The sequence below is a fragment of the Anolis carolinensis genome, chromosome 5 (assembly GCF_035594765.1).
Source record: "Anolis carolinensis isolate JA03-04 chromosome 5, rAnoCar3.1.pri, whole genome shotgun sequence".
NCBI classification, from domain to species: domain Eukaryota; kingdom Metazoa; phylum Chordata; class Lepidosauria; order Squamata; family Dactyloidae; genus Anolis; species Anolis carolinensis.
In genome coordinates, this window is record NC_085845.1 from 186203581 (window position 1) to 186219618 (window position 16038).

Here is a 16038-nt window from a genome sequence, read left to right on the forward strand (position 1 = left end):
GTCAAATAAAAAAATGCTGAATTTGTTGGAAGCTCTTGCTAGCATTAAAAATCCAGCAATAGGATGTCATGGGATTCCTTCTTAAAAGTGTTGGTCTCTATAGTCAACTTCAACCAGAAGTTCAGTTAGTATTAAACCACAGATTTTCAGTGGAAGCCTGAAAAAAAAACACATTTCTCTACACATTGCTATGTCTTCCTATGCAATTCTATGGTATATTTTAGCCAGAAATCCAAGACACCATTCATTTCAGGTAAAAAATAGGGTTCCAGATTGTATGTGAAAATCATATTACATGAAGGGTTTTCAGACAAATACCTATGTAATACATAGACCTACTGTACGAATAATTTTAATTACTGTTATAGACATGGAATGTGGATTCGGAATTATACACCTTGGATCTATTCTTGTTGTTATTCATTATTATTCCCTGTCTTGAGGGATGGCCAGCCATCCCATATCCTTACCTGACTTTCTCCCATTTTCTCCTATCTTGAGGCTGTTTGGAGTCCAGTGGCACACGACTCCTGAAGATGGGTGTAGGGCTCCATTTACATGGCTGTGGGAATGTAGTCCCACAGAGTCCCACCAAAAATGCCCTTATGGCCTTCATGGGACTCCTGTGCGGCTCCATTTCCGCAGCGCATGGAAACAAAGCCCTACACCCATCTGATGAAGTTCTAAAACCTGTTTGGTAGGAACAAGAGAAACAATATTTTCCAAAGTCTGTTCCCAGAAGGTGTGATATAAATTGATTTTAAAAAATCACCTTCAGATGGTTGTCATTCTAGCTCATGCTGTACTTTGAGGTACTAAATGGTTTTTCTAAAGTTATTAAAACAGAAATTACTTTACTTCCCAAGTGCTGATTTGCATTTTCCCTTTAAAATACCACAAACTACTACAACAACAATACAAGCATTTATACTTATTTGGATTTACTGTTTTTTGCCAGGAAAAAGCATAAGTCAAATCCGCTTTACGCCAAACTTTTCTCCACAAAGACCGGAGAGTGAGACTTTTTAACCCTTTCAGATCATAGAACCAAACCAAATAATTCTGTCTGCAAACAAGAATTCTCTTGCTGATCAACATCTATTTTCCAATGGGAAGGCAGTCGGGTCTATGCACTCTTCAATCTGATTCCATTTAGAGTAGTTCTCACGAAGCTAATAAATATGTGAGTGCCATCACATCTGAATATTCATGCTTGAATGCACCAATGCTTCACAGTCAGAGAAAGACAAGTCACTCAACCCTTTCTTCTCTCTGACAGAAGGGACTATCTGGAGGAAGTTATTTATCTATTTATTTATTTGTTTAGCTATAAAGGAGCATTCAGGCAAGTGAACCTTCTGCCTACTCTATCTACTCATCTACAAAGCCCAGACTCATACAATTGTTACCTCAATAGACATTAGCTCATGATTTTCTGGATTGAAGCATAGGCAGGTAAGTATGCATCTTTGGTACTTCCTAGGTAAAAAGTTATAATAAAAGTCCTCCTTTTCATTGTTGTCATTGTGTGCCTTCAAGTCATTTCTGTGACTCTAAGGCAATCCCATCATGGGGTTTTCTTGGCAACAGTTATTCAGAGGGGGGTTTCCTTACTTTCTTCTGAGGCTGAGAGAGTGTGGCCTGCACAAAGTTATATGTGGTAGGTTCCAGTGGCCAAGTGCAGATACAAACCCTGATCTCCAGAGTTGTAGTCCAGCTCTTAAACCACTACATCACGCTGGCTCTTTTCCCTTCTCTGATGCAAACTATGATGCAGTGACGCTTGTTCGTACCATCTATATCAACTCTTGATCCTACAAGCTGAATCTAGGGGAAAGGCAGCCACTAATCCTTCCAGAGCCAGATATTTTTTGCATGAGATTATCTGCCTTTGACTGCCCACTTTGTGCCAACGCAGAAAGCATAACTCTATCATAAACCTAAACTAATGTTCCTCCTGTGACCTCTTGGAATTATTTTACCCCTGAACTAAGGCTTTTTCCAAGCAAAAAATAGGGGAAAGCAAGGAGTAGCTAGCTATGGAGGGATGTGGAAATGGGGGCATTGTCTCTTCAAAAAAGATTTCTCTCTCCCCACAATGAAATGTCAGTCCCCACATCTACATTGAAAGACACTGAAAATAATTCATATCTAGGAGTGTATTTACTGTTGTTTACAAAGCTTGATAAATCGGGAATGAAAGAAGACACAATTTGGGGTGCAAAATTCTTACTGGGAGTAATACTATAATCTGCCCCACAGCTGTACACCTGAAGGAAGGTTAAGATGGACATTTTTGTAGTGTACATTTGCTAACCTATTTTCTCTTTTAGCAATTTTCCTCAGATAATATGACTTGCTTCCCAGTCTTATACTCCTTATTTATTGTAAAATAACTCCTCATTCTTTCACGTAAAACACAAACTACTCTTGTGAAGATAACAGAACTTTATTCTAGCAGGGATAGACTAGCAGCCTTTAGCTATAATCATCACCTAAAAGCAAAACTTTGCACGCAGCAACCACAGCTTCTTCCATTTTTATTGTCTCTGGAATGCAGATAACATCAGCATGAATATTTAATCCCTCACAATAATTTATTCCACACATTAAACTTTCCTGATTTGGCAATGATAGGCCTCATTAATCTATCCCCTTCCCCCCATTTTTATAACTTCTTTTAAAATGTCCTAGTTTCATTCTCCTTCTCCAGCATTTGTTCTCAGCTTACTCGGTTGTTTTGTTACAAACTGAGTTCAAAGTACATAAATAATAAACATTGAACATAGCAGGAGAGAGAGGAAAAGAGAGGGTGCAACCTTGTCCTTCCAAGTCGACAAACTGCTATAGTCTCTCCTGGTTTGGGTGTTCTTCCTCATTAATAACTTTTGTCATCTTAATCACACTTTGGTGTTGCTTGGCCACATGAGTCCCAGTTTCCAGTTTGGAGACAAATCTCCTCCAACCAACTTTTGATTTATTTGCATTAATGAAGGCACTCTGCCATTCTTTCATAAACATTCTGCATTTCTTAAAGCCAGAGCATTCTACTGAGGCATAAGTCAAGCTAGGCCCACAGCTCCATGCGTAAGATGACAACATTGCACCAGGTGCTGTAGCAAAGTCCAGCATGCAGTGCAAGCCTCCATCTCACATTTGAAGCAGATTGTTCTTTCAAGGCATTGGCCCCTAGGCCTGCATGAAAATAGCAGACTACTTGGCATAGGTATAAATGTCTGGCCCAAATCCAACACTGTGACCATGTTGGTTCAATGAAATGATAGCAGATGTTTGGCTTCAATAAAAGCTCTCCACTTCAGCCCCCAATTTCCAAAGCCCTGTTCACACTGACTTCATTTTTAGAAAGCCTACTGTGATGAGAAACATTGTTCTCTGCCACATGTTGTTCTACAACAAGTATGATTTTGTTTGGGGCTGTTCCACATGCCTTTGCGAAATTATATCATCTGTTTAAAGGAGACAAAACTCATGTATGTGTTTCCTCATCTTGTAAAACTGATTGATATGGAAGCTTCTCTTTTAGTAGAAATTATAAAGTCAATGAACAAATCACAATCAGAAACAGTTTCCTCGTTTCATCAGTCTTCTAAAAAAATGTTACTGGCTGTCTCTGGCCAAGGCAGCTTCTTAGATAAATGGTTTTCATTAGTTAGTCAAAGGCCATCTGTTTAAAATTAAATTATTCTAAGGTACAAATTAAACATGACTCAGGAGATGTGATATCAGCAGGTCATTGCTGTTGTGTGCTGACAAGTCCTTTTCAGGACTTGATGGAGACCCTATCAAGATTTATTCGGAGGGCTTTGCCTTCCTCTAATTAGGCTCACAAAGTGTGACTTGCCAGTGGTCACCCAGCAAATTTCTTTAGTCAAGGGGAGATTTGAACCCTGATCCTCAGAATTGTAGTCCAGGTTTTTAAATCTTCTGAAAAGCAGCTATAAAGAACCAATTAGATGTGGCTGGGAAAGCTTAAACTCTTCCTCTGCCCATTCCCATAATTTATTTCCACATAAGGGTGCAGTTACATGCAAGTGGGGAGGCTGGAAGGCTATTGACCCTTTTTACTCCCTGTCACTAACAGCATGACTGTGAAATTTGAGGAAGGGAGGAGTAAAAATAAAAGACCTCTTCCATTTGCGCAAGCTAGTTTCCTCCATCCTAACACCTGCTGCTTTTAAATACACGTTTTCAAATACAGGCAACCCAGTTACAGAAAAGAACACAAGATCACAATAGCATATTCAATGTAACAGACCAATGGTCTAATAAAGGAGTGGGCAAAGTGTTCTCCTCAAGGATTTTCTGGCCCAACATACACAAATTGGTCTTTTTCTGGTCTGGCCCATCTTTTCCAATTCCAATAGTACCAATTCCTTGAGGAAGCCTATAAACCAGTGGTTCCAGACCTTTTTTTGATCAGGAACCACTTGACCAGGGACCACTTTTACCATGGACCACTTGTCCAGCCAGGGACCACTTTGACCAAGGACCACTCTCCAAAATTAGTACCAAAAGGATTATGAATCAGTTTTTGGTCAACTTTAGATTCGGTTTGTTTACTTGGGGTGCTAGTTCAGAAAACTGCATTGGATAAATGACCTCTGCTCTAGTTTCTGATACAGAACATATGCCATCCAGTAGTCGCCATGTGCTCACCCACAGAAAACCACATTTAATAATCTAGAGCTGATGTGGTCTATCCAATGCAATTTTCTGAATCAGCACCCCAAATAACCCCAGGAATAGGCCTAAAAACGAAGACACCAAAGCACCCCCACTTCCAAGAGCCACATGGAATGGCTCCGCTCAGAGGGAGGGAGGGGGGAGGAGAAGCAGCAGTCAGAAGGCTTGTTGTCACACCTTTCGTGGGTAGTCAGCCTCCCCTCTCCCAACATTCCCATTGCCTCGGCACTATAAGAGGGTTTTGTGAGTCCAGTCACTCTCATTGCAACAGTGTAGTAACTGTGAGTCCACGGACCATGTTTTAGTACTTGGGGACCACTGGTGGTCCACAGACAACAGATTGGGAACCACTTCTATAAGCAGAACATGACAGCAACAGCACTTTCCCCTTTTTGCTCTCTACTAACAAGTGGTACTCTAAGAGGCTTAGTTTCTGAAGCCTACCTCTGTATACCATCATCACCATGAGTTGTAGCCACTGTTTCTTGCATCTCATCTAGTGTAGCCCTCACTCACCAGCAACTCACAAAAGGGCACCTGGATAAAACAGAATACTCAGAACATCTCTACTCTGCAATGGGAAGATCCCAAGCTTACAGGATTTCCTTGCTTCCTCTCCTCTCTCTCTCACTCCCCCCCCCCCCCCCAACCTCAATTGAAAGATCTCCGTCATTTTAATTGCCTATTTGGAGCCCCCACTGGCGTAGTGGGTTAAAGCCTTGTGACTTGAAGGTTGGGTTGCTGACCTGAAGGCTGCCAGGTTCTAATCCCACCCGGGGAGAGCGCGATGAGCTCCCTCTATCAGCTCCAGCTCCATGCGGGGACATGAGAGAAGCCTCCAACAAGGATGGTAAAAACATCAAAACATCCGGGTGTCCCCTGGGCAACGTCCTTGCAGACAGCCAATTCTCTCACACCAGAAACGACTTGCAGTTTCTCAAGTCGCTCCTGACATGAAAAAAAAATCACCTATTTAGGATAGGAAGGAGGCAAAATTTTTGTTGATCTCTCTACAGTTTTGTCTATATTTTGTCTGCTTCCATCGTATGTCATCAATGGCTTATCTTAATTAAAGCCCAATAGTATGCCAACAAAGGTCCATCTGTAACATTGTCTAATATCGATTAGTGTCAATGGACTACAAGAGAAACAGGGGACTTGTCAGCCTCCAGATGTTCTTACACAGCAACTGCCATCATCATATGCTATTGGCTATGCTGGGGAGAGCTGATGGGAACTGCAGTCACACAACTTCTGGAGTGTCACACATTCCTCATCTCTGTGCTACAAGGATTACAAGTTCACCTGTGTAGTGTATCCATTCATTCCTGTAGAAAGATTGTTTTTATCCACTGCTACCTAAATCCTTCGTTGATCTATTGGCCCTTCCAGAGCTTTACAAGAGCACTTTCATCGTGTGCCATTTCCTCAAACAGCAGGAGCCCAGCGTGTGTTGGAAAAAGCCAGGGTTGTTTGTGGTCAATGCACCGCTGAACACAAACATACCATTCCTCTTTGTTAGAAGTGTTATCCCTGGTTTATTTATAAATTCATCCAATTTTTAAAAAATATATACCATTATTTACCCTAGAATATAGTTACACAATATAATATTTACATAAAGGTACCTCCCAAGAATCAGATGAGGCAGCATTTAAGGACATTAAAAGGAAACTGAAAACCAAAAGAAGCTAGGAAGGAAGGAAGGAAGGAAGGAAGGAAGGAAGGAAGGGAGGGAGGGAGGGAGGGAGGGAGGGAGGGAGGAGAAAAACATGTATCAGTAGATAAAACGAGAAGCATAAGCAAATGAAGAACTTTCTAAAACAACAAATTGCTTATTTAGCTGTTGCTTTAATCATACAAATTTTAGTGGAGTTGCAATGACTGAACCAGTTTGATCACCATAGTTCATAACCCACCAGATCATTGCTGTTATATTTTATGTGACGTGCATCAGTTTGGACACATATTGGATGAATCATAAGACTAATCATGCAAATATGCAATCCTAAAAAGGAAATTGCTAAGTTACATTTGATTTACACACATGCACGTAACCCATATACAGTTATTGTGTTCACTGCCTGGTTGAAACTGCTGAATACTACTTAAAGTAATTTTTCTGAATTCACCTAAACAGAAAAAAATCATTTGGATTTATTATTATTATCCGTTTGCTGTGTATGAATCATTACCATCAGATGCAAAGGAGAAAATAGCATGTCTGAGTGCTCTCCTGTATAAGACTTGGGTCAAAATGCAAAACCTAAGTCCTATCTGAGCACTATTTAAATAGATCGATGAACTTTCCAAAGGCCTACCATCTCCTTAGGTGCCTGTCTTCATGTGAAGAGCAACTTTCTGAACAGGAGATATTTCTCTTTGCATTCCATTTTATTCAGAACACTAATTTTCTAGCTGAGTCTCTACAGCTGTTGGATTATGTCAGACATCAGAAAGTATTCTAAAAGACAGGCACAAAACATGCATGCCCAGTTCTTCTTGGAGGTAATAGGTGCTTTCATATTACAGTAGAGTCTCACTTATCCAACACTCGCTTATCCAATGTTCTGGATTATCCAACACATTTTTGTAGCCAATGTTTTCAATATATTGTGATATTTTGGTGCTAAATTCGTAAATACAGTAATTACTACATAGCATTACTGCGTATTGAACTACTTTTTCTGTCAAATTTGTTGTATAACATGATGCTTTGATGCTTAATTTGTAAAATCATAAACTAATTTGATGTTTAATAGGCTTTTCCTTAATGCCTCCTTATTATCCAACATATTGGCTTATTCAACGTTCTGCCGGCCCGTTTATGTTGGATAAGTGAGACTCTACTGTACTTGGAATGGTGAATCCACTTTGTATTCTTGTCTGAACGAAAAAAAAGTACTTTCCAAAGTAGCAAATCTTATCCACAAAGCAATTGTTGCAGCTTGAAGTTCCTTTAAAGCTGATACTAAAACCCAAGGTGAATTCCCTGTCCCATTGACATGGAAGCCATCGTTTGCTACTGCTTGGATGCCCTACTTTTGCTGTTATAACAAGGGATGGAAACTACTAACTTTAATGCTGGATGCATAAGGAAGAAACTACTCACTTAAACTGCCGCTAGTTAAATCAGCACATCCATTTCCAAAATGCCCATTCCTTCTAGGTAAAATGCAAACTCATTCCCTTGAAAGTGCTATCCTTCTATTTAGGGAATCTGTGCCAAAGATTTCAAACTATCATGTTTTCCATTTTTAGAAGTTTTTCTCTAGAGCAGCAGTGGCACATGCCAGATTTGCTTACATGTAGCATATGCTTCAAAACACATTGGCTTTTCACTGCACCAGTTAATCGTCAGCACATTGGGTGTTATTGCCTGTGCTCGAAGCAGGATGAAGCCAGTATCCTTGTCACTCTGAGACAAAAAACATAGCAGAACCAAACCTTCCATTAGTGAAACAACTACCTCAGGCATCAGACCTGAGCATGACAAAAAGGCAACAAAATTTTAACTATTAATTTACCATCATTGTGTATTTAATTGCCAAGGAGGTTGAAATTATGATTCTGGGATCTTCTGCCTCAAAGGCCAAAATAACAAGATTGTTCTTAGAAACTATGATTTGGAGGAAGGGTGCCATCTATCTCAGGCAGCAAAATACTGTATTGGGAAAACCAACTGTCCATGGTTGGTTGATGTCTATGGAAGTCCATATATTTCAATACTTCACAGATGTGTGCAGGACACATGTGGCCAAGCAACATCAGAGTGTGGTCAAGATATCAAGAATTATTAATGAGGAAAAACACAAAGGCATGGAGAGGTTGCAGCAGTTTGTTTTGCCCAAGTCTACAGGGAAATGCAAGATCCTACCCCTTCTCTCGTCTCCTGGAGAGATAATGGAGGACAACTATTTTTGTATTTTGAAGTAAGCTGCAAACAAAGGGGGGAAATAGAAGGAAAAGGGAGAAACTGGGACATTTTAAAAGCAGCTGAAAAGTGGAGCAATGGGGACTTAACTGGGACAGTCCCTGACAAATCAGAACAGTTGGAACATATGGAAGTATATGGTCTGGGCCAGCTAGTTCAGCCCAATGGCACTCAATGTGACTCTTTGGGAGAAAGTGATAATGGAAGTCAGCCAGCTAGTGCTGTAAATAAGGAAACAAATCTAACATTATGGCACTTTAGAAAGAATGGAATAAGCTGGAAGGTTAGAGGCAAGGGCTATCACCAGTTCACCCACTCCCAGCATCTTCTGCCTGAAGAGACCTTATTTGGTCTTAAAGTAGGCCAAGTCCTTGTTCTATATACTTTAGTTAACCTCCTTATGTTCACAGAATGTCTATATTTTCATATTACTATAGTTACTAGTACTAAGTAGAAACCTGATCACCCCTGTTGCTATGAGGAACCCAATGCTAGCATCTTATTTCTTTTTCTGCAAATGATAACAATGAACTCTCTGCCATGAATGTTGATTCCATCTAATCTATTAGCCACAAATGTAATTTGCCTCTTATCAGGAAAAGACTGTTTTCTTGCTAAAATAACTTTTTCATTTCCATCTGTTTCGTATCCCAAACAGAAAGCCAACTGGGAATGGTTCAGAAACCGTAAAAACACTAATGAGCGCAATCCAAATGACAGCAACATATTGTGCGAACCGGGGAGGAGGCAGAAAAGATGGCACAGTTAGAGGCCATCTCATAAACATCTTGGCACAAAACAGACACATGCAAAGCCTTGTTAATATTGGATGTTAGCTGTATCAGCCTGTCGTAATATGCTTTCTCCCACTACACAGAATTTGGCATGCTTTGGGGGCATCTGTGGTAATGTGTTGTTGTGTACCTTCAGGTTGTTTTTGACTCATGGAAAATCTATCACAGAGTTTTCTTGGCACATTTGCCTTCCTTGGAGGTTGAGAAGATATGACTTTCCCAAGGTCACCCAATGGATTTCCATGGTCAAGCAAGAATTCAAATCTAGCATCCAGGGTTGTAGCCTAACACTGAAACTATGAAACCACACTAGCTCTCTCAGAGGCCAGATATTCCAGATGGACATTTAATACTGCCTTTAAAAAGTAGGAAAACAACACAGATGTCCAACTAGTCTAGACAACATCAGAGAATTTGGAAACTGGAGTCCAAAACATATTAAGGACCAAAGTTTGGGAAACACTGCCTTGGGACATCTAACAACTCCATTAGGCAGTAACGAAGCAATGGGGAAGTGCCTGTTCCTGGCATACGTTCTCAACTCTAAGAGACCTGAGTAATTCCTGTAGACTAGTGGTTCCCAACCTTTGGTCCTCCAAGTGTTTTGAACTTCAGCCCCCACAATTTCTAACAGCTGTTCAGATGGCTGGGATTTTTTGAATTGAAGTCCAAAACAACTGGAGGACCAAAGGTTGGGAACCACTGCTGTAGACTTTTACCTTGCCAGTTGATTTCACTCCTTTCCAGATGCAGAAGTAGCAAATGATCCATGCCAGTAGGAGGCAAAGTGCCAGCTCCCAGCTCACACCCCCAAGATGTTCTATGCCATCTGAAATATGTAGCACTCTTCTCCTGCGGAAGAAACAGAAACAAACTGATTACTTTTGGGTTCCCTTGTAAACATATGTGCTTCATCATTCCATTCAGAATTCCTCCAAGAACATCTGGCACTATTGGAACCACAGTTGTCCTGTTTTCTTTTCATATCATTGTTGTTATCATGTTTCTTCATACAGAAGCCTGGATGACAACCTCCATAGAGAGAAAGGGAGAGAGTGTCCATTTGGGACATTCCTCGACTTGATCCTGTTCTGGGAAGCCACTTACTATTTAGTTCCCAAAACCAATGTATATTATAATTATTATTTCTACCCTGCTTTACCTCTCCCACAGCAGACTCAAAGCAGTTTAACATAAAATCATCAGTATACAATTTAAAATATTCAAATATGCAAACATTAAATATTTCCTCTAATTTATCTAACAAAGGATATATGTGACTAGATTGCGGCAGCAGGTTTAACCCTCTCATGTCAACTCTTGCAAGTTTCTAACAATATAAAATAACTACCTTTTAACAAATAATTTCACTGGCTTATCTAGCTCAGTACAGTCTACTTTATGGTTGCCTCAAACACAGAGGCCTATCTCAAAGACTTCTATCGGAGATGCCAATGTCTACAGATGGCCAGAACCAGGGCCAAAATATACAACAGAATAATGGTTTATCTGTCTGGCCATTACTGCAGAAACTGAAGTTCCTAGGGAAGAGGAGACTTCACTTACTCCCAGAACTCAATAACAGGAGAGGTACCATTTTCTGTTGTCACGTTTAGAGAAGTATTTCTCTTCTGGAGTTCCACACAATTCTCTGCAAGACAAGAATCAGAGATTTAGAATAAAACACAGTTAATGCCAGGTCTGGCTTCCATGTCACTAGGGCAATGAATCTTCTCCAGTTCTGTAAAGGACGTATCCAAGGTATTAAACTAATTGGGAGACAGAGTTCAGGGCTTTGGATAGCTCATTTGATACATGTCTATATCCTATGTTTAAGACTTCATCCTATTAAAAGAGAAACATATGTAAATAGCTAACAATACAGTTCTCTTTGCTTATTTTGAGTGAGATGAGACAAGCTTGGTTGTCCATTATTGCTTCAGAGCGCATCAATAACTGAAAAACTCCTGCCAGTTCTATATGGTATGTCCCATGGTGGCAATGTTGCAGATGGCTAATGCTAAAGTAGGGTTGGCCAACTGTGGCAGAATTCCTGTTCTTTGAATCACAAAAGAGTGCAAAGTAATGCAGCTTCCATTGACATGCCAAAGCTGAGCAGTAGTTGTTTTTTTTTTATAAAACAGAGTAATTGTAGAAGCTTAAGCATGATTTAAAGTAGAAAGAAAGAAAGCAAGTGGTTTGGTGGATATTCCTGGCTACAGCTCTAGCCAGGGAGTGGGGGGTTATAGGTAATAATGTAAAAGAATTCACAATGCAAACAAGTCCTAAACTTGGGCCCGAGCTGTGGCGCAGGCAGGAGAGCAAGCCAGCTGCAACCAGCTGCAATGAATCACTCTGACCAGGAGGTCATGAGTTCAAGGCCCGCTCGGAGCTTATGTTTGTCTTGTCTTTGTTCTATGTTAAAAGGCATTGAATGTTTGCCTATATGTGTAATGTGATCCGCCCTGAGTCCCCTTTGGGGTGAGAAGAACGGAATATAATGCTGTAAATAAATAAATAAATAAATAAATAATAAACTAAAGATCACACAGAAGGCACACTCACATAGATGCATTCTAGTTACCTGTATTCCACTCATGGTCACAGCTGCCCCACGGAAGATTAATGGTAAATGAGCTGAAGAGATAAAACAAGGCCCAAGCCAGAACTATAATATAATAGAAATTCAGGAGTACGAGAATCACCTGAGAAGCATAACCAATTCCTGCACAGAGAGACAGAGAGGTGGAAAGAAAGAGAAAAGACCAATAGTGAACACCATACAGAGTAGAATTTTATTATTACACTAAAGGAGTATAAGGAACTCATCTATAAATAACTTTTCAAAGCCTATTTTCCACTCTACCACTTAAAACAGAATAATCACTATTTTACTAATGGAGAAATGAGTGTCCATTAGCATTAGGCATCTGTATGTCCTTTTGTGCAATTCCATGGTAAAAGCACCCAAGACATCCTTTATTTCAGGTAAGAAAAATAGGCTTCCAGATAATAGGCGAAAATCATATTGCATTAAGGATCGTGGAACATATCCCTCAATAATATGGAGGCCTGCTTTTAGGGCAAAACATCCTGCCTCCAATCACAAGCCAGCTGCCCTCAAGGATGTTGGTTCATGGAGAACATTATTCCTTGGCCAATATTGAACTAAGATTTCACTACCACTCCAGAGGCAGCCACCATGCACCCCATTCTAGAATATTAAAATCTCATTCACAAGTAAGAAGATGTCCCAATTTCTTCATTGCTTTTCACTTTTCAATATTCCATCCCTTTTTAATGAACTAGTTCCAATATATCCCTTTTTTCTGAATTCCCATTTGGCAACTCCTATCCTGATGAAAAGTTACAGAAAGGAAGCGTTTTCCCATGTCTTATCAATCCAAACTGAAGCAATATTCATACATGTGAGACCCCATACTACTAAAGTCTAAAGAATTAACATAGTGTTCAAAAATTAGTATCTTCCACATGTGGCTATGTTTGCTGAGAAATGATGGCATTTTAATCAAACAATAGTGATGCGAAAATCTCCCTGTTTTGTTTCTATTGTGTTTCTCAAAATCCCTCAAGATTTCTGATCCCATCCAATTCTGTCTTGAGTCATGAGACTCTTTTTCCCTCCCTTCCTACAATTAATTCATTCTTACTTACATCAATAGCCCCAACATACGCATGCTTACACATTCTTCCCATTAACCAAAGTAATTCTATGCAATTTTTTTAATTATTTTCTTATTTAAGAAAATGTTCAAAGTAAATTCATGCAGAAATATTTACCCATAATACATTGCAAGCTTTAAAAATGTATGGATTTCTTAGGCTCTTTTATCCACTGCTAGTCTCAGGAGGAACAAAACATATTTTCATAGGAAAACACAAATTCAACAAATTTTCTTTTCCATTTCTAATGTGGGATGTTTCATGGTGGAGAAAAAGTGAAATGAAGCATAACTAAGTTTTTGTTTATCATGGTGTTTTCTAATTAGGCATATTCAATATAATTCCCAATGGTCTAACCCAGGGGTTCTCAAACGTTTTCAGCCGCTGAGCTCTTTTTGAAGCAAAAAGTTATTGTGGAGCCCCAAGAAATATGTTTATATTATATTATATAATGTAAATATATATAAGACATGGGCAAACTTTTTGATGCAGTGTGTTTTAAAATTTGACAGATGAGCAGGGCCAGTGGCAGATGGATGGAGAGTGTTTGTGTGAACTAACTAAAAAAAAAACAAGAACAAATTTCTATGCACACTCACATATCTTGTTTGTAGTGCAACAAAAAAGGAAATAAAGGATCTGGACAGCAGGGGGAAATGCTTTTGGCAGCAAGGGTGATGGGGGAAGAAGGAGAAGCAGAACAGAGGAGAGAAAGCTTGAAGGGGAGGAAGAGGAGGATGAGGGAAAAGGAGGGAAGTGTGGAGCCCCTCAGTATGCTTCATGGAGCCCCAAGGGCTCCGCGGAGTACACTTTGAGAACCAATGGCCAATTCAGCAATAACAATAAAAACACACCATGAAAAAGCAGGTATAAGATTTTAGTTCAAACAATAACAGTAACAATGATATATAAAAGCAAACCAAAACATGCCAGTGGAAATAGTCCTGAGTGGTTGATAATAGTATCTAGCATAGGAAAAAGAGTTTAAAGTCATGATTCACCCAAATTGCGATTCAGACACAACCTTTAATATTGTGTCTAGTTTTACCCTGACAAAGAGAGAAACGAATCTCCATCCCCAACCTCACAATTACACAGGTCTTTTCATATGGGTCAGACTTTCATGACTGACTGGTCACATCATCACATCTCTCCCATCATTACATCTGACTCACCTTCAAAGAGAGGACACAGCCTCCTCCAAGACGTTACTCCTCCTTGACTGGTGTACTGCCCAAGTGCTGTCTCCAGGAAAAACACAGGGATCCCACAGGTGAAAAGGAAAATGAGGTAGGGGATGAAGAAGGCACCTACAGGTCGGGAAGATATGGATGCATTATAGCAGGCAAAGGGAACCAAAGGCCCTCCACATATTGCTGGGCTGCAACTGTCATGATTTTCTGCTACTGGTTACACTGATGAGAACTGAAGTCCAATATGATCAGGAAGCACACACTTTCCCTAGTCCTGTGTTATAAGAATATGGACATGATGTGCTTAAAGGGAAGGAAGACTTGCAACACATTCCCATTCATGTTTACTGAGAAGAAATTATTGCTGAGCCCAGCTAGATTAATTGTCATTTTTGTTGTTATTTTTTATTATTTTTGTATGCATTCAAGCCATTTCTGACTTATGGGAACCCTAACGTAACTATATCATGGGGTTTTCTGGAGTTGAGTGTGTGTGACTTCTCCAAGGTCAGCCAGTGGGTTTCCATAGCCAAGTGATGAACTGAACCCAGGTCTCCAGAACTGTAATCCAGCCCTCAAACCAGTACACCCTGCCAGAAATCATTGGAAGGTATGTGAATATCCCCTCCTAGGTTTGCATTGTTTAAACAGTACATTTTGCCTAATGAAAAAACCAGTGGGACTTCTAAAACTTGCATGATGTATTTTGTACAGTTTTGGTTAGCCAACAAAGGTATCACTGTTTTGTGGATTTCAGATATTATCATAAAGAAATATGGTAGCTGAGTGCCAACTTGGTAGTAGCTGCAAAAAAAGAAGGAAACTAACTTCTATTGGATGCATGTTTAGAAAGCTATCTTATCAGAAAAGCTGACTATACAGGTAAGAGTGATAAAAAGTTTGAAAGAGTCGGAAATACCCATTACAGCTGCTGCCCAGTAGCTATTTGGCACATTTTGTCTGTCTCCTTAGCAAACATCTGTCTCACATGGGAGACCCTACCAGCTGGATTGCTGGCGTCATCTAAGGTTTTCTTTGGACAATTTCATAGAGGAATGTGATCAAACCCACAAATTCATCCAACTACCAGAATTTTTCTTTTTGCATTCATAAGAATCTCTGAGATACTTTCAGACTGAGGCCTCCTAGTACTTCAAATCAAAAGATACTGTGCATCTGTTTCATCTTTTGTTTCTCTATTGATTTGTTTCTTAGTTAAAACAGATGCTTGAAAGATGCTAAATGCAGTAGAGGGTGGTGTTAATAGTGAAAAAAACATCAAGAAAGAGACTGGACCACATTTTCCCTTGTTGTTTCCCTATTTAACCAAAAGAACAAGAGGGACGGGCATATTAACCTAAACTTCTCTACATTTTCAAAGGTTAATGCTCATACTGTAACTCATTTCCAAAAGTAGTTTGAAGTGCAGTACTTAGGGGTTTTTAAAAATCCTCTGAGTCCTGAAACAAAATGGCAAAAGCTTGGAAGCATCTCTTCCTGAACAGGAAATATGTAGTTTGAAAGTGATGTTGAGAATGCCAAATAAAGTACTTAAAATGAGTAACTGGGACTGTATTATTATTAGTACAGCGTGGTGCATTGCCAGATGGTTCCCTGGCATACTAATGACTCACATATAGCTATTAACTAGAGCTTAGAGCTGTCTTCTTGGCGCACGAGTCTGGGATGTCACTGACAACTTGCTAAAACGCGTCAAGAACACAGATCA

General features: G+C 39.8%; 1 protein-coding gene across 1 annotated transcript in view; it reads right to left on the minus strand.

Annotated features, from left to right (window-relative positions):
* The window catches only part of LOC100552069 (sodium- and chloride-dependent GABA transporter 2), a 55142-nt gene that overhangs the window by 23862 nt on the left and 15242 nt on the right, over positions 1–16038 (minus strand). The window contains exons 3-6 of the mRNA XM_008110443.3: positions 14292–14426; positions 12017–12157; positions 10999–11083; positions 10152–10284 (exon numbers count right to left, since the gene is read on the minus strand). Of these exons, the coding sequence (XP_008108650.2) occupies positions 10152–10284; positions 10999–11083; positions 12017–12157; positions 14292–14426 (494 nt within the window). The remainder of the gene's footprint in view (positions 1–10151; positions 10285–10998; positions 11084–12016; positions 12158–14291; positions 14427–16038) is intronic.